This window comes from Ziziphus jujuba, chromosome 7 (assembly GCF_031755915.1).
Source record: "Ziziphus jujuba cultivar Dongzao chromosome 7, ASM3175591v1".
Taxonomy (NCBI): Eukaryota; Viridiplantae; Streptophyta; class Magnoliopsida; order Rosales; family Rhamnaceae; genus Ziziphus; species Ziziphus jujuba.
This window is the reverse complement of record NC_083385.1, coordinates 10419581-10436640: the sequence shown is the minus strand read 5'-3', so window position 1 is coordinate 10436640 and position 17060 is coordinate 10419581. Positions and strand designations below refer to the sequence as shown.

Genomic DNA, 17060 nt, shown 5'->3' with positions numbered 1-17060 from the left:
CAACTTTTTTTTTCTTTTTTTCCTATAAAAGTACACATATAACGGTAATGCTGGTTGTAGGGTGTGGTTTATATTGTTAGCTAGTGCTGTGCAGGTCCTAATAAAACAGAGTATATAAGAAGAAAGACAGCAACAAATGAAGTAGCAATGAAGCTTCATAGCTTTTCTAAATAATCAGTCTAATACAAAGTACGAATTCCCTTGACGAGGCTTCTGTATAAGGGTTCGTTACTCATTCGTTCTCTGCTTGTTAAAAAATTCTGTGTTGCTTCTTGGAAATTTCTAGGAAGTTCCGTTGGGCTCTGGTTTTCCACTAAATATTACTCTGGCTAGCTTGATTGCTTAGAATTGAAGCTTGTGTCGCTTGCAATTGTAATAAAGAAATTAAAGTACGAAAAATTAGGATTTGTTTTCTTGATCAAAATTCTCTATGTTTTTGGGAAAACCATTAAAATCCACAACGTTTTCCAACTTAGATGAAAGAAATTAATGGTGCCAAAATTTCAGAAACATGTAAGAAGCTTCCTTTATGCTAAACACATAATGAAAATTGCACCTCAAGTAGTTCCACAAAACATACACTTAGACGATTATAAATCAATTCATTGCCTAATTACATTGAATTCGAAGAATTTTTTAGTCATTGAGTAATTTTAATTTTTTTAAGGCATTACCAAAAGTGATTTTAATTTAATTTATTATTATTACTTGTATAGGTTAATGATAATAACCCCCGGGGGTTGACTTTATGCTAAAATCCCTCCCCTAATTTATCAAATGTATATATTCAATATGGAAAGCACAGTTTTTTCTTTTTAATTAAAAAAAAAAAGAAAAAAAAAAAGAAAAGAAAAAAGAGCAGTAATTGGCAGATGACTCAAAAACAGGCCACGCCAAACCCTGAACAATGTGTGCACACTTCCTGCTTCCACGAAAGTTCATGTATGCAGTGAAAAGATGATATTGCAGACAAAAAAACTTTCGCACTTGCATGCCCTTCCCTCACTGTTTGAAATTTAATTTCTCAAATTTCTTCTGCTTGAAAATTTGCAATTCGACTCAACAAGTACGAAAGGTAAATGGCACTATATTCCTCATCTTGAAAAGAAACATCTTATGAGAATTAACTAAGGAATATAAACCATTACTTTTTGCATCCCCTCAAAAAAAAAAAAAAAAAAAAAAAATAGTGATCCGGAACTACCAAGTTCCCTCTCACAGACGTTCATAGGATCCTCATGGAACCCATATAATGTGACAGGTTTTGTGAGAGGGATTTGGTAATTCCAAGACTTGGTACTCCCCTCAAGTTTCTTTTTTTTGATGAAATCTCCTCAAGGTTCTTTGTTGACCAAAAGATGCATTAACTTTCTGCCTTGTACATGTCAATGTATTCAAGTTCAGTATAATTTAAAACTTCAAACAAAATGGTAATCAAAAAGCCATACTGCTAATTTGCATGAACATTTCAAACAGAGTAAATGTACAAGTTTTTTGTAAAGAATATTTGTGCAGATCGGAAGGCCAATTTTGAAATACCAACAGTATGACTTATCATATATGTCCCAGTCCAACGTGGTCCTAGAAAATGCATTACCAAGTATAGAATTTTTGTTTCAAGGTTCAAGTAATGAGCTCTACTCTTCACTCATGGAGACTTCAGTTTTTTAAAGTCAATTTATCTTTAAAAAAAAAAAAATGTAATCTTAATACAAAGGAAAAGATAATTGAAGAAAATTAAAAATGCAACTATTTATATAAAACAACAAACAATAAATAGAAAATGGTCCTAAGTTCAGATAATTGAGAGCTGTTGAACCCAACCCCAGATGAATTTGCTAGACTCCAGCTTTGCCAGCTTAAGCATAGACTCATTAGGTGCCTTTCCACTCTCTTACTATTGAAGTATATTTTTCCTTTTGGTGTGTATGTGGGTTTTTGTCTGTGGAGCAAGGTAGAGAGTTTTATTCTGCATGCCAGTGTAAACTGTTAAGGTAGAGCTGTATATGAGGACCCCATTTAAAAAAAAAAAAAAATTATGTTGGGGAGTGAGGGTGGGTCCAAATCACTGGCCAGTGACCACAGAGAGAGATTGTATATATGTAGACAGTAGGCAGAGTACTAAAGGTGCACCTCTATTTCCTGCATGTTTACTCCAACTTCTGTGTTTCGGCTGCAATTAAGGAACAGATAGAGAAGAAGAAAGAAAGTAAGTAAAAGTAGAAGAAGAAGGAGAAGAGGATAAACTATACTGAACAGAAGAAGAATTCACATATACAGAAAGAGGTACTGATAAAGTCCGTAAGAAAAAGAAAACAGCTTCCAAGCTTTCAGAGTCACAGACTAACTGAATGGCTGGAACTGATAAGGTGAACCCGAAAACATTTTCGATATTGACTTTAGTAGCAGCCGCAGCAATATGGTTGGTATTCGCTGGTTTTGTCATGATGAGTGATGTTGCGAGTGCTGAGAGGGTCTTAAAAGATAAACAACCTGAAAATGTTGTTGATGAAGAGGTGAAAGAAGGATTTTTTATAAGAGTAATTCATTTTTTCTGGCAAGGTGGGAAGTCTGCTTACCAGCATGTTTGGCCTGTGAGTATTCATCTCTCATATGTATGCACATATCATAATTGGCATTTTAACAACTAACAATCATAATATAAATCTCATTTTTATAAGACTTTCAATCTTAAAATGAATCATCCTATAATATTATACTATTCTGGCGTATATATCTTAATTTTCTTTAACATATATTTATTGGTTGAAACAGGAAATGGAGTTTGGTTGGAAAATTGTAGTAGGATCAATAGTTGGATTCTTTGGTGCAGCTTTGGGAAGTGTTGGAGGTGTTGGGGGTGGTGGAATTTTTGTCCCAATGCTGACCTTGATTGTTGGCTTTGATCCCAAGTCTTCCACTGCCATCTCTAAGTGTCAGTAATTACTTTAATCAGTTTCAATATGCTCAATTCTGATAGAATAAAAGAACTTCAAAGTTTATATTTTAATATAAAGATAAAACTGCTGTATGGGGCTTAACCAAAACTTAACATGTGGAGCTAAGCTTGATCACCTGTGGAGCTAAACTTAATGCAATTTTGGGAAAGGCTAACGATCTTGGTTTTCAGGTATGATTATGGGTGCTGCAGGATCAACTGTATACTACAATCTGAGACTTAGACACCCGACACTCGACATGCCCCTTATAGACTACGATTTGGCATTGCTTTTCCAACCAATGCTCATGCTAGGAATCAGCATTGGAGTTGCGTTCAATGTCATGTTTGCTGATTGGATGGTCACAGTTTTGCTCATCATTCTCTTCTTAGGTAATAACATTATAGACATGAATCCACAGTTCTTCATTTTCTTAAATGTCGATTCGATTAGCAGTGTCGATAAATTTCTATGCTATAAAATTTTCTAATTTCTAAGACAACACAAAGAAGATAATTCTTTTGTATTTGAAGATTTTATATCCAACTAAACTATATTATAAGCCTATTAATGTAGCAAGTCTGTTTATTTCAAAAACTCTGCAGTCTGCACATCCAATGAAATTGCTATCACGGAACATTTTGTTAACATGTTCCCAAAGTACATAAAAAAGAAAGTTTCTTTTCTTCCTTTTCAAGGTGCTTATATGGTAAAAGGTTGTTGTACATAAATGTAGTTCTAGATTGTGTATATTTGTCTTGATTATTGAAATCAATGAAGATGGTGTGATTGGTGGCAGGTACATCAGCAAAAGCTTTATTGAAAGGCATTGATACATGGAAGAAAGAAACAATTATGAAGAGGGTAATTTTTTGCACCTAACAATTCCTTGACCTCTCAATAAAGATTCTTTATCACCAAATCATTATGGAGCTTATTTTGAAATTTCACTTCATTTTCAGGAAGCAGAAAAGCAGCTAGAATCAGAGTCTAAGCCTGGTGGTAAGTACTATGTAGTCCCCTCCAAGAAAAAACATTCTTATAAAGGCCGGATTATTTAAATTAAACTAAAAACAACTGCATTAAAATTTTACAGTGAAAATATAAGAAAAACCCACTTATCTGGGAATAAATCAGACTATGAATTTAAATATCCTAATATTCTAATGTTTCTCTGATTCAAGAAAATATTAAATAATTATAATAATAGCAAGCATGTTACTACAAAACATTATCCATTTACCAAATAATAATTAGTATTAAAAGAAAAACTGAAATTCCTCTTGAAATCAGTATAACAAAAGGTGGTAGATCAAAAATACATTTAGCTCTGTTAATGTGAATAATCTCATCTTGTTCTTGGTTTTATGAAATAATTGAGAAAGAATGATGCTAAACTCCTCAATTACAGATGGTTCTGAAGGAGAGTACAAACCACTACCAAGTGGTCCATCTGCTTCAAATGATGAGGTGGTGAGTCCTAAATATATTGCAGTTTCTTTGGAGAATTCTCACTTCATTTTTTTCTCCCTTTTTTTTTCTTTTGTGGGGGGGGGGGGGGGGGGGGGGGGGGGGGGTGTTATTGTTGCTTATTCAGTCATATTTTACCACCAACTCTATCCAGGCCCCTATGGTACGCAACATATACTGGAAAGAGATGGCAATGCTCATGTATGTCTGGATGGCATTTCTTGTTGTTCAGATTGTTAAGGTAAGTAATTTCACTCTGAAGTTTATATATAATCAAACACAGTTTCCTAGGAATTAATTCTTGCATAACCAGGCCATAGCAACCAGTGATAGATGAATAAAACACTCTGAACGATACGAGTTTCTATAACAAATATATGCCTTTTGTGTCATCTGTTTGGCTTGTGTGAAATAACTGAAAGTTTTCTTCCATCTATTGAATGAATCTGTATGCAGACATATACTGAAACGTGCTCCGTCAAGTTCTGGATCCTAAACTCCTTGCAGGTAAAGTTTACAATCCTAAAGTCCTGTATCTTGCAGGATAATGTATAACTATGAAAAGGATGCAAAGAAGCATAAAAATAAAAAAGATAATAGATTTTCTATTGTAAACCATCTTAGATAATCATATCCATTTGATGTTCACTGGATAGACAGCCTTTCTATACTAAATTACATAGCAGGTGTCATTCTATCATTTCTTCCAAATCACATGCTTTAAGAATCTAATTTAAGTAATACTTATGTAGGTACCAATTGCTGTCTCGGTTACACTCTTTGAAGCTATATGCTTGTACAAAGGCACCAGAGTCATTGCATCCAAAGGAAAGGAAATCACAAACTGGAAGTTGCATCAGATTTTTATGTACTGCTCCTGTGGTATAATAGCTGGTATGGTTGGTGGATTGCTTGGCCTTGGAGGTGGCTTCATCTTGGGACCCCTTTTCCTTGAATTGGGAATTCCTCCTCAGGTTAGCCAATAGCATTCATCCATATATTCTATGCTTTGCTTTCAATATTCAATAAATGCAAATAAATTTAAACTCGTAAACCTTGGACATGTTAAAAAATGTCCCAATTTCCAAAATTAGATCAGAGAAAACCTTATTTGAACTGTTTTTCAACAACTATTAGCAAAAACATTAGGTTGGTAAGTTTGAAATTTTGAAACCCTAATTTTGATTCACATCACATAATCTAATCTATCACAAAGCAGAATATCTAGAAAGAAAAAAAAGTATAACTGCTAATCAAATAACAAGCAATATAAACTGAAATAACAGTTTTGATAACTTTGTATCCATTTTGGCAGGTTGCAAGTGCTACATCAACCTTTTCAATGGTTTTCTCATCCTCCATGTCAGTTGTACAATATCACCTTCTCAATCGTTTCCCAGTCCCATACGGTAAGTACTAACAGATTGAAATTAATCATGAAAATCTCGAATTCTGAAAAGGAAATTCTGCATATAGAAGTGAAAAGGTCATGCAAATTCCAGTCATTGGTGGATTCAAGCCAAGCTTTAACTTTGCAATTGTCCAATGAATTTGTTTTACAGTTTTTCTTCCCCCCCACTTTTTTTGGCCGCAGCTTCTTATTTTACTTTAGTTGCAACAATTGCTGCTTTTACCGGTCAGCATGTTGTGAGAAAGATAATTGCGGTTTTAGGGAGGGCATCTATAATCATCTTCATTCTAGCCTTGACAATCTTTGTGAGCGCAATCAGTTTAGGTAAGCACACTTATGTTTCAGTTTATTGCCAAAGGTTTCGATATTTAAGTCCTCAAAAGTCTTTACCATATCATATCCCCTTATATATATATATATATATATATATATATATTAAGGTTTTTAATTTTCTGCTCTGCATATTTGCAGGTGGAGTGGGAATAGCAAATATGGTTGAAAAGATGGAGAACCAAGAGTACATGGGTTTTGAAAACTTCTGTCACCAGTCTTGAGAAGGTTATGTAATAAGACATAGAAGTGGATTTTCTCAACAGAGAGCAATTATAATCCACCAACTACATTCACACCTTTTATATGGTAATCTATTTTTCCATCAACTAATTTCTTTCTTGCAAGTATTATGGACTTTTTAAGCAGTGTTCGATGTGTATAATTCATCTTCTGGAACTCCTCCAGCAGAGATCCATAATTGCTTTGCTTATGCCTTTTTTTTTTTTTTTTGGGGGGGGGGGGTTGGTTTATAGCATTTTTCTTTGTTGGGAAAATATGCCAATCATCATGAGCCATTTATTTCTGTAACAAAACCCATTTGGCATGATACAATAAGATGGTCGAAATTGCTGATCAGTTGCTTTTATGACTTTTTACTGCTTCTTTTAATTGTATTGAAAAAATTGAACACAAAATGGATTTGGTATTTTCTCAGTTTCTTAGCACGAATGTGACAGTAGCTGATGACGCAAAAACTTTAATGAGGGTGCATTTTGACGAGTTAATAGAATAACATATGGCATGGCGTTATAGAGGTTATCATGCCTTCTTTCTCGTATGGTTATTTCAAACAGCAGAATTAGCGTTGAAATAATTTTACTGATTTATGATCTTACAGAAGCCCGCCGTTATTTTTTATATGTGACTAAATCAATCTGCCATCCAAAACTCTTTATTAGCAAAGTAATAATAATTATAATTTGAATCAAATCCTTACTAAAAATTAACTTTAGTTCCAAAAATACTTCAAATTGAAACTGACATTTTCTTGGAAGAAAGAGAAGCTGCTCAATTAGCAGACCTCAACCTTGAGTCCTTTGACCAAACAAACAAAAATTAATAAAAATCAGCAAAACCGCTACTATCTAAACGCATATTAAGGATGTTTGGGATTTAAAATGCAGAAGAATTTATTTGCTAATTGAATTGGTATATTAACACTTTATTATTTTTCATTTAAAAAAAAAAAAACACTTTATTACACCTATGTTCACACCCATATTATTATTGTTGTTGTGGTTATACGAGATATGTTAACACTCACTCCAATGATAATAAACTACGACTAGAATTAAGCATTCATGTTGTACGTCTTAATATCAAAACAACAAAAAAAATAAAATAATAATAATAATAATAATTAAGTTCATATTTGAGTTAACATATTACAGATCATTATGGTTAAATTATTACACTAAGGTATCATTTGGAAAACAGTTGGTTTATTATTTTTATTTTTATTTTTCTGTATAATTATATGCAATTTATTTACTTAAATATTTAACAATGTTAGTTAGATGTTTCTGTGTATTACAATTACTATAAAAGCGTAGGAAAAAAATAAAATAAAAAAGGATATATAAACACTAAATTGAATGCAATTTCAAAATGTGTTGTCGTTGTCGTTGTTTTTTTTTTTTTTAATAATTCATTTCAAATTGTAAAAGCTTAGGAAAAAAAATAAAAAAGCATATATAAACACTAAATTGAATGCAATTTCAAAATGTGTTTTTTTTTTTTTTTCCAATTCATTTCAAATTTGTAGTTATTTAAGATGTTTAATAAACTCTATCTATTATCAATAATTAAAGTAAAAAAAAAATCAATATCAATAAAAATATTATGAGTTCAAAACACAAAAACATTCATGAAAATATCAGAACTTATAGAATATTTATAAGAATTCATAAAAAAAAAAGAAAATTATTAGAAATTTATTTTTAAAAATAATTTTTTTTATTAAAATTTTAAAATTAGTTTATTTACTAAATTAATTATCAATTTAACTATAAAATTATAAAAATATTAAATGGATTTTATATTTATCTTAATCAATCAATATATAGTAAGTAATTAATAATTATAAATATATTATTATCAATAAAAATGTATATAAAAAATACATATTTGATACAAATATTTATAAAATAATTATTATAATTATATTATATTTCATAAAATGTCATTTCACTACCACATAGAATTTTTAGATAGTTAAAAATTGTTAGTCTCATATTCATTTTTATTTTAAAATATAAAATATAAAATATAATTATTAAAAATTATATTTCATTAATAATTTTATATGTAATTTTTAATATGCTAAACACATTAATTATGTATTAAATATGACAATCTTTGTTGAAATCATTACTATTATGTACAAAATTATTATTTTCTAATATTTAGTTTAAGGCAGTATCAATGATTTACTATTTGACAACATTTTATAAACATCTATCAATGTTCCATTAATTCATTTAACTACATTTGTAAATAATATATTACATGAACATTTTCATAGTATTTATCTATTTTATAATATGTATAATATGATATTTTTTATTTATTACACATGCATATTTATATTTTTGTCTATATTATAATTTATATCTACTTTATAATATTTATAGAAATATAAAACTTATTATGATAAAAAAAATAATAGGTAGGTCAAGAGTTAAAAGTCAATAATATTCATTGATTTTTGATTTTTTTTTTAAAATTAAATATAATAGAAAAGTTTATAGAAATTTTAAAAATTTATATGAAAATTATGAATTTTTTTGAAAAAATTATAAAAAAAATTGATATGAATATTTATTTTATGCAAATATCAAAAAATTTTATTAAATTTTTTGAAATTTATATGTTTCCAATTTTGAATCAAAATTTTCTGTTCACTTTTTAAAAATGTGAAAGTTTAGATGAATTTTATCTTTTTTTATTTTTTTAATCCATATTAATAATATTCAAAATAAGTAATTTATATAATTAAATAGGAAAATAAAAATAAAAGCCAACTATGTCACTATAGGACACCTAAAAAGTCGTTTACTTTTGCTTGTATTTAAACTTTTTTTTCTTTAATTTTTTATTTATTTTATCATTAAAGTTTAAATATTTTTAAACATAATTATTTTATAAATTTATGACTTTTTTTTTTTTTTTTTACTGCTATGCCCCCAGGCATCCCTTACTCTGCTCTTACCGGAACTACCACACTTATCTTATAAATTTATGATTCTTGGCATTACTTTTTCACACAGTATCCAGTTACAATGGGTAATCATATTTTAATCTTTTCTTTATAATAAAAGAAATTTTACACCGTTTAAATTCCAATAGAATAATATATATTTGGTCAAAAAAAAAAAAAAAAAACAAAATGCTAATAGAATACTTCCAAATAATAATATGATTTGACAACATAACCGTTGACTTTTATTCGTTAAAGCGGTGGTTAATTTGAATTGTGAGATGACTTGTCGGTCCATCACAGGTACACAAAGATCCATCTACGACGAGAAGGGTATAAGTGTAATTAAATGAACTTTTAAGGGCAGTACTGAAGGTGAAATTTTCCCGCCCAAACTTGACAAGAAGTCATTAAAGAAATAATAATATAACATTAATAATAATAAAAATAAGTAAATAAAAATTTGGATATCAATTTGAAAACAATCTGTCCCCCATTTCCTCTGAGGTTTTTTGACAGACGTTCCATCTTCTCCGTTCTCTGCTAGAGTGCTTTTTGTTCTCCAGAGGCCAACGCTTTTCTGCGATTCCCTTCGGCGATCCCTAGTCCGTACAGTTCTCACTCTTACACTCCGTACTTTCATTTCTATGATTTTATTTTTTTTCCCTGATTTTTGGGTTCTAACAATTTTGTAAGTGTTACTGTTGAAGTGGGACGGCGAACTCTTTTTTTGTTTTTTGTTTTTTATTTTTATATTTTGGATTATTAAACCTAGGGTTAGTGTTTGCCGCGAACTCTGTTTTCTTCTTCGGTGTTTTCATTTCAAAGTGACTTTGGAAATTATTTAAAACATGTTTGTATCCTTTTTTTTTTTTTTTTTTAGGGTTCGAGATGGTCGCTGACGACGCGATGAAGAACGGTGTCTCTGCAGAGTCCCCGACTTCCGTGCTAGAGGACGAGGTTTTGTCTTTTGGCCTTTACTCTTCTTTAATGGTGTTTATTTCTGTTTTAATTTCTTTTGTGGTTTGGATCTTGGAAGAATGGGGGACAAGGGTCGAAAATGATCGACACTGCTTGTTATTTTCGACCTGCTTGTTCTCCTTAGGAACTGTGGGTCAGCAAGACAGTTGTTTGGGAATACCCGGTTTTTATTCTTTTGTTTATGAAATACTTATGTTTTCGTTGTTTGTTTGTCTCTATGTGTGCTATGTGTATATATATATATATATATATACATGCATACATATGGAGGAGAGTGTGGGGCGCGCGCTAATTTTTATATGAGATAATGAGGTTCTGATTTTTCTATTTCGTGGAGTGTTTCCCTTTTTCGTTTAGTTTAGGACAGTTTAATTTGTTCATTTTATTTTATTTTTTGCTTCTATTTTATTTATTTATTTTTATTTCTCTATTTTTTATGTTTTGCAGCCTATGCTGTGAACATGCTTTATGATTGATTAACGTTAGGTTGTCCATTTGTTTTTTTAATTTTTTATTATCACTGATTAATTTTTTGTGGCTTCTTTTATCATGTAGGATGTATGCGAGGAGAAGATAGATGTCAAATTGGAGGACAACATACTACCTGATGCCAAAAATGGAGATTCTTCACTTATATCAAAAGCCATGGCTGAGGAGGAAGAAAAACTGCTGGAAGCTCGGGTTAAGGAAGAGGATTTGGAAGAAAAAGGACAAGTAAAGGATTCTCCCCACTTGAATGACACACAATTTACCAAACTGGACGAGCTTCTAACACAAACCCAGCTGTACTCGGAGTTTTTGCTTGAGAAAATGGACGACATCACATTTGTACTCCCCTAAACACCTTTGTAGATTGTTCTTGATACTTATTATTTATATTTGAGAGGCTTATTTGTTATTGCTGATAAATTTTAACGTTAAATGTATTTGTCAGAATGGAAGTGAGCATGCTAGTGATGCTGTTGTGAAAAAGAGAGGCCGGGGTGGTGCAAAAAGGAAAGCTGCTACAAATTACAACGATGTAAGAAATTCTGTGTTTCTTTTACTAGTCTGATATCTTTAGTGGATGATTCTTTAGTATGTTTTATTTTAAATATATACATTTATTGCATGTGAAATTATGTTTAATGAGTATCAATTCTCTTCTTTAGTTTGTTTTGACGCATTTTTCCATTTATTGAGTCTGTCTGTTGTCTAGCTTCTTTCAGCTGTTCATACCATGTCATATTTTGCCACAGCTAACATATATTATTCGTCTTTGATAATAGATTAGTTTAACATGTTATTGTCACATCTAGTGGACATTTTTTCTTTTCTCTCCATTAACTTGTTTTAAATATTATTTTTACTATTGTTTTTATTTTTATTATTTTTTAAAGAATTGTAGATGGTAGTTCCTCTTTGTAGTATCTTTTTAATATTTCAAGGGATCTTTTAAAGTGTGCAGTGTTCTAAAACTGACTCCTTTTAAAAATGATTCTCAGCATAAGGATACTTTATTCACATTCATGGATATTAAATTTACTATTGAAACTTCTTTAGAGGAAGGCCAAGAGGGCAGTTGCGGCAATGCTTACAAGATCCCAAGAAGGTGAGAAAGCTGAAGATTTGAATTTGACTGAAGAAGAAAGAGTTGTGAAAGAACAAAATGAACTTGTACCTTTGTTGACTGGTGGAAAATTGAAGTCTTATCAAATAAAAGGCATAAAATGGTTGATCTCGTTATGGCAAAATGGGCTGAATGGGATTCTAGCAGATCAAATGGGGCTTGGAAAGACTATTCAAACCATTGGTTTCCTTGCACATTTAAAAGGGAAGGGTTTGGATGGGCCTTACTTAGTGATTGCACCACTTTCCACTCTTTCAAATTGGGTCAATGAGATCTCAAGGTGAGTTTCAATTGAGTTATCTTACTAGTCTCTTTTCAAACTGAGGAGTTAGCTTACTAGTTTGAATTGTTCAGTTTTGCTGATATATTTATTTTTCTTTCCATTCTTCTTTCCTTCTATTATAGGTTTACTCCCTCACTGAATGCTATTATTTACCATGGTGATAAGAAGCAAAGAGATGAGATTCGAAGAAAGCACATGCCTAGGACCATTGGTCCCAAATTTCCTATAGTTGTTACTTCTTATGAGATTGCATTGTCTGATGCTAAAAAATACCTGAGGCATTACAATTGGAAATACCTTGTGGTTGATGAAGTGAGTGATTCAAATAATTAAGAGAATGGTTCTATTTAGTATTTGTTAAAGAATAAATCTATTGGATGGGGAATTCTCCTGTTATCTTAACTATATTTTTCTGATCGAAGGGGCATAGGTTGAAAAACTCTAAGTGCAAGTTACTTAAGGAGTTGAAATTCTTGACCGTGGAGAATAAGCTTCTATTAACCGGGACACCTCTGCAGAATAATTTAGCAGAGCTCTGGTCATTGTTGAACTTCATTTTGCCTGATATTTTCTCATCCCATGATGAATTTGAGTCATGGTAAGTATGGTTTCTATTTATATAATTACCCATTTCCCTAATTTGAATGCTGATAAGTTTGAAGACTCATTTGTTGCTTGGAAGGTAGGATGTTTTTTTTTTAAGCATCGCTAGTCATGGCATTGTACAATATTTGAGAGATTGCATGCCCTGCTTGATTTGGCTAGGACCCTCTTGCTGCACATGTACTGCAATGTCTAACTGAACTTCTAAACACATCAATGTGCAAAGTTGTGATTCTCGAAATGTTTGTGTCACAAGGAATGATACATGCTAGAATAATTGTAAGTTCTGCATATAGTGGCTTGGATCTCAATGCTGCTCTTAATATGTTGGGATTAACTCTTAAATGTTGCTAGATTATTATTTTGCTCTGCTATTATTTCTTATGTACTGAAACTATTCAAGCACAATGAATTAACTAAACATGGTTTGATGTTTTTTAAATATGGAAGTGTTGTTCTTTATGCTGTTGTTCAATGTTTCCATTTATGAATTGCTTGTCAGAATGCACATTTTCTTCGTGGTCAATTTTTATGTACAAGACGGAAGATTGTTAGTAATGCGATTGATGTCTCATTGAAACTTGTATTGCATTTATTTTGTAACTGAAAATCCTTTTTCGCCAAGTTTGGGCAGTAGAATCAGAATTTATGTAAGCCTATATGTTAATTGCTTAATGCTGTGATTTTGGTCGAGATTATATTAATCACAGTCAAGATTATATTGGCTTTTGTATGACGAGATTGAGGGAAAGAATTTACCATAGACTATTATTATTTTGTTTACTGCCTTGACCTAATTGTTTGTCTTATGAGAATTATATTTGCAGGTTTGATCTATCAGGAAAGTACTGCAGTGAAGCTATGCGGGAAGAAATGGAAGAGAAGAGAAGGGCTCAAGTATGCATATTTGCTAAAACCGTGGTTTCATTTCCATAAAACAATTTAGTTCTTTGTATAATGCTTTCTGGGTGTTATTACCTCTAGGTTGTAGCAAAATTGCATGCCATTTTACGTCCATTTCTTCTTCGAAGAATGAAGGCTGATGTTGAGCAGCTGCTTCCTCGAAAGAAAGAGATCATATTATATGCATCCATGACAGAGCATCAAAAGAATTTTCAAGATCATCTGATTAATAAGACACTGGAAGAGCATTTAACTGGCACAGCAGGCACTGGTATTTATCCATTTACTATTAGAATATATTGGTAATAATCATTAATTAGGGATATATCTTCATTTTTTTATATATAAATTTTCCTGAGTTTCTTGGTCTCTCCTTCTAGAAGCCTGTACTTTCAAGATGTTGTGTTTTCTTCTGAATACTCAGGGGATCTATTTACAATTGCAAATCATCATGTTAGACATTGCATGAAACAGATTACTGGTGAAGAGGTCTATTGTTGCTGCTAATATTAAGATTCTAGAACTGTTAAAGTTTAGCTTACTGTGGCACAATAATTGACAAAATACTCCTTTCTATTCCTGACTTATTTTTGTTGTTGTCCTTCGAGTTGAGTTAGATGATAGGATGATTTCATTTTTTATAAAATTGCAGGTAATGGTAATGGTAGGACTCGTATGAAAGGAAAACTTAACAACTTGATGGTCCAACTCCGGAAGAACTGCAATCATCCTGACCTTTTAACGTCTGCATTTGATGGCTCATGTATCTTCCTTGACATCCTTTTTTTGATACTATGTAAATGGGTTACCTACAGTTTCACTTAAGCCAATTTTTCTTGACAGATTTGTACCCACCTGTTGAGCAAATAGTTGAACAGTGTGGCAAATTTTGCTTGCTGGAAAGATTGTTGGCACGATTATTTGCACGCAAGCACAAGGTTCATTTACATATGTTATATGATATAGAATTATGTGTTATTTAGAGTTGCCTTATCATCTTCTATTGCATTTTTAACAGGTCCTGATTTTCTCTCAATGGACAAAGATTTTGGACATAATGGATTACTATTTTAGTGAAAAGGGATTTGAAGTTTGTAGAATTGATGGCATGGTGAAACTTGATGAAAGGAAAAGGCAGGTTAGTGCTACCTCAGTTAGTTTGAAGAAAACTTCAAGTTATTTTCTGTGTTTTTTTTTTTTTTTTTTTTGGGTTTGCGTTTTAGCCAAATCTTCACATCATTAAATATTTTGAGCTTTTTATTTTCTGTGTTTTTTTTTTTTGGGTTTGCATTTTAGCCAAATCTTCACGTCATTAAATATTTTGAGCTTTTTAACAGACTTGATTTCGTATTTCTCGCATTACTTCTTAGACTATTCAATAGCGTCACTACATCTAAAGTTAATCATGAGGTGGCAGGTTTTGATGTTCTCAGAATTCTTTTTTTTTTGGCTGTAGGCCTTTAAAAATCTTGTGCACTGTATTCTATCAGAAGGCTTCTAATGTTTATGTGTCACTATTTGCAGTTGGGCATTTAAGTTACAAAAGTTGCACCAAGTAACAAATTTATCAAATCTCCTTTTGTCCTCATGAACATTGTTGTAAACTACTGATTATATGCTTGGCATTGTTAATTAGTTCCCTCTTGTAAAGAATTTGTCTTATTACCAAACCAAGTAGTTGTGGTTTCGATATATGCGTTCTGTTTGATTGAAAGAACTACTACAGTTTATTCGAAGAGAAATGTAGCAATTAAACATTTTGAGCATGGAAATTAATAATTTTCCTGTTCTGATTAGGGATGTTTTGCCATGTTATCTTAATCAGATAAGTCATTTTGTTTCTCCAATTCTTCACTGGATCTCTTACTCTAGAATTTTTTTGCAAGCAGATCGAGGAGTTCAATGATGTAAATAGCAACTGTAGACTTTTTCTTCTAAGTACCAGAGCTGGTGGATTGGGAATCAATCTTACTGCTGCTGATACTTGTATCCTGTATGATAGTGATTGGGTATTTTTCTTGATCTCATGTTATCATTTTTTTCTTTTTCTTCTTCTTCTTTTTTTTTTTTTTTTTTTTTTTTTTTTTTTTTTTTTTGGGTGTGTGTGTGTGTGTTTTTTAGTCGTCTATCCTTTATTTGCATGTGTCATGTATAGTTAGACTATTCATCTTGTTGCATGTGCATTCCAGAACCCTCAAATGGATTTGCAGGCTATGGATAGATGTCATAGAATTGGGCAGACTAAGCCTGTTCATGTTTATAGGCTTGCAACAGCTCAATCAGTAGAGGTAAACTTTGTGATAGTTGTTGACTTATGGATTCCCTCATGAATTCAGTGCTATATATTTCTTTGTAGGAAAGAATTTTGAGAATTTATTTGTTACCAGGGTCGCATTTTAAAAAGAGCTTTTAGTAAGTTGAAGCTTGAGCACGTGGTCATTGGAAAAGGGCAGTTTCAATTAGAAAATACGAAGGGCTATTCAGATGTTCTGGAGGTTTGTCTTATTTACATTTGCATTTGATATTTTATTATTTTGACATGCCATTCTTGCTGCTCTTCTTGAACACAACTGGCAGAATATGCTTGTGAACAGTGTCTAAAATGTATGCAGGTGCTACTGATGGCATTCACTGTCATAATCTGGATTATATATTTGTATATAAGTTTATATTTTGGGATAACCGCAGAAACCAAGATGTCATGTTGTTTGTTGTGAAGTGTTGTACAGACTGATATTGGCTTGTGTGTTTATGACAATTTCAGGAAGAGGATCTGTTAGCTCTACTCCGAGATGAAGAAACTGCTGAAGACAAGATGGTACAAACGGATATCAGTGATGAAGATTTGGAGAGGGTCATGGATCGTGGGGATCTGATTGGTGGTATATCAAGTGATGAAGAAGAGTCTAAACATGGAGTTCCTCTTAAGGGGCCTGGCTGGGAAGTGGTGATACCAACTGCAAGTGGTGGCATGCTCTCTACGCTCAATAGTTGATTACCTGTTTTGGGACGCTGAAGTAGGTGGACAGGGTGTTATTGGATTTTCCTTTTTGGAGTTGGTATTTGAACAATTGCATGTTCAGAGTTTTGGAGCTAAAGATGCTCTTAGATGGGTGCCTATAATTTTGTATATGTCTCGCAGTATAGGATGGAGAAAAGGAGCCATTTTTTGGCCTTATTTTTGTAAGGGAACTTGTAAGTTCCAAACATCTAATTATCTTGATTGTATAGGCACCATGTTTGTATTTGAAAGGAATGGAAAAAGACGATGCAGTAGGCTGCCTTCTGATAAATTTTCTTCTTGTGGCGTTAATTGCATCCGACCAAAA

General features: G+C 31.9%; 2 protein-coding genes across 5 annotated transcripts; both read left to right on the top strand.

Annotated features, from left to right (window-relative positions):
* Positions 1-2117: 2117 nt before the first annotated feature.
* On the top strand, positions 2118-6742 carry LOC107424827 (sulfite exporter TauE/SafE family protein 3). 3 transcript variants are annotated; one of them, XR_009639553.1, is made up of 12 exons: positions 2118-2594; positions 2776-2935; positions 3131-3331; positions 3739-3803; positions 3902-3941; positions 4351-4412; positions 4564-4650; positions 4866-4916; positions 5162-5383; positions 5725-5818; positions 5972-6144; positions 6292-6742. XR_009639553.1 is itself a non-coding variant. In XM_016034703.4 (12 exons), the coding sequence occupies exons 1-12, from the start codon at positions 2352-2354 to the stop codon at positions 6372-6374; spliced, it is 1446 nt and encodes a 481-aa protein (XP_015890189.2). In that variant the 5' UTR covers positions 2118-2351; the 3' UTR covers positions 6375-6742. The 3 variants fall into 3 exon arrangements, 2 of the variants coding, with proteins under 2 accessions (XP_015890189.2, XP_015890188.2); XM_016034703.4 differs by having other exon boundaries at positions 4351-4409; positions 6004-6144; XM_016034702.4 differs by having other exon boundaries at positions 6004-6144.
* Positions 6743-9799: 3057 nt separating this feature from the next.
* Positions 9800-17024, top strand: LOC107424819 (ATP-dependent DNA helicase DDM1). Of its 2 annotated transcripts, none has more exons than XM_016034691.4 (16): positions 9800-9957; positions 10236-10312; positions 10889-11161; positions 11268-11354; positions 11876-12222; positions 12348-12537; positions 12648-12823; positions 13656-13725; positions 13813-14002; positions 14384-14494; positions 14575-14669; positions 14750-14869; positions 15621-15740; positions 15921-16019; positions 16119-16226; positions 16496-17024. In XM_016034691.4, exons 2-16 carry the CDS (start codon positions 10244-10246, stop codon positions 16724-16726), a joined length of 2286 nt encoding a protein of 761 aa, XP_015890177.2. In that variant the 5' UTR covers positions 9800-9957; positions 10236-10243; the 3' UTR covers positions 16727-17024. The 2 variants fall into 2 exon arrangements, with proteins under 2 accessions (XP_015890177.2, XP_015890176.2); XM_016034690.4 differs by having other exon boundaries at positions 9804-9961.
* The last annotated feature ends 36 nt before the right edge of the window (positions 17025-17060 follow it).

What these genes read in the sequence shown, in the direction of transcription:
- LOC107424827 (XM_016034702.4), top strand. Translation starts at nt 2,352, where the DNA reads ATGGCTGGAACTGATAAGGTGAACCCGAAAACATTTTCGATATTGACT. An exon ending in GGATCCTAAACTCCTTGCAG is followed by an intron (nt 4,917 to 5,161) that starts GTAAAGTTTACA and finishes ATACTTATGTAG; the next exon opens with GTACCAATTGCTGTCTCGGT. An exon ending in TGTGAGCGCAATCAGTTTAG is followed by an intron (nt 6,145 to 6,291) that starts GTAAGCACACTT and finishes GCATATTTGCAG; the next exon opens with GTGGAGTGGGAATAGCAAAT.
- LOC107424819 (XM_016034691.4), top strand. Translation starts at nt 10,244, where the DNA reads ATGGTCGCTGACGACGCGATGAAGAACGGTGTCTCTGCAGAGTCCCCG. An exon ending in AAATGGACGACATCACATTT is followed by an intron (nt 11,162 to 11,267) that starts GTACTCCCCTAA and finishes TGTATTTGTCAG; the next exon opens with AATGGAAGTGAGCATGCTAG. An exon ending in TATTTGCACGCAAGCACAAG is followed by an intron (nt 14,670 to 14,749) that starts GTTCATTTACAT and finishes CATTTTTAACAG; the next exon opens with GTCCTGATTTTCTCTCAATG.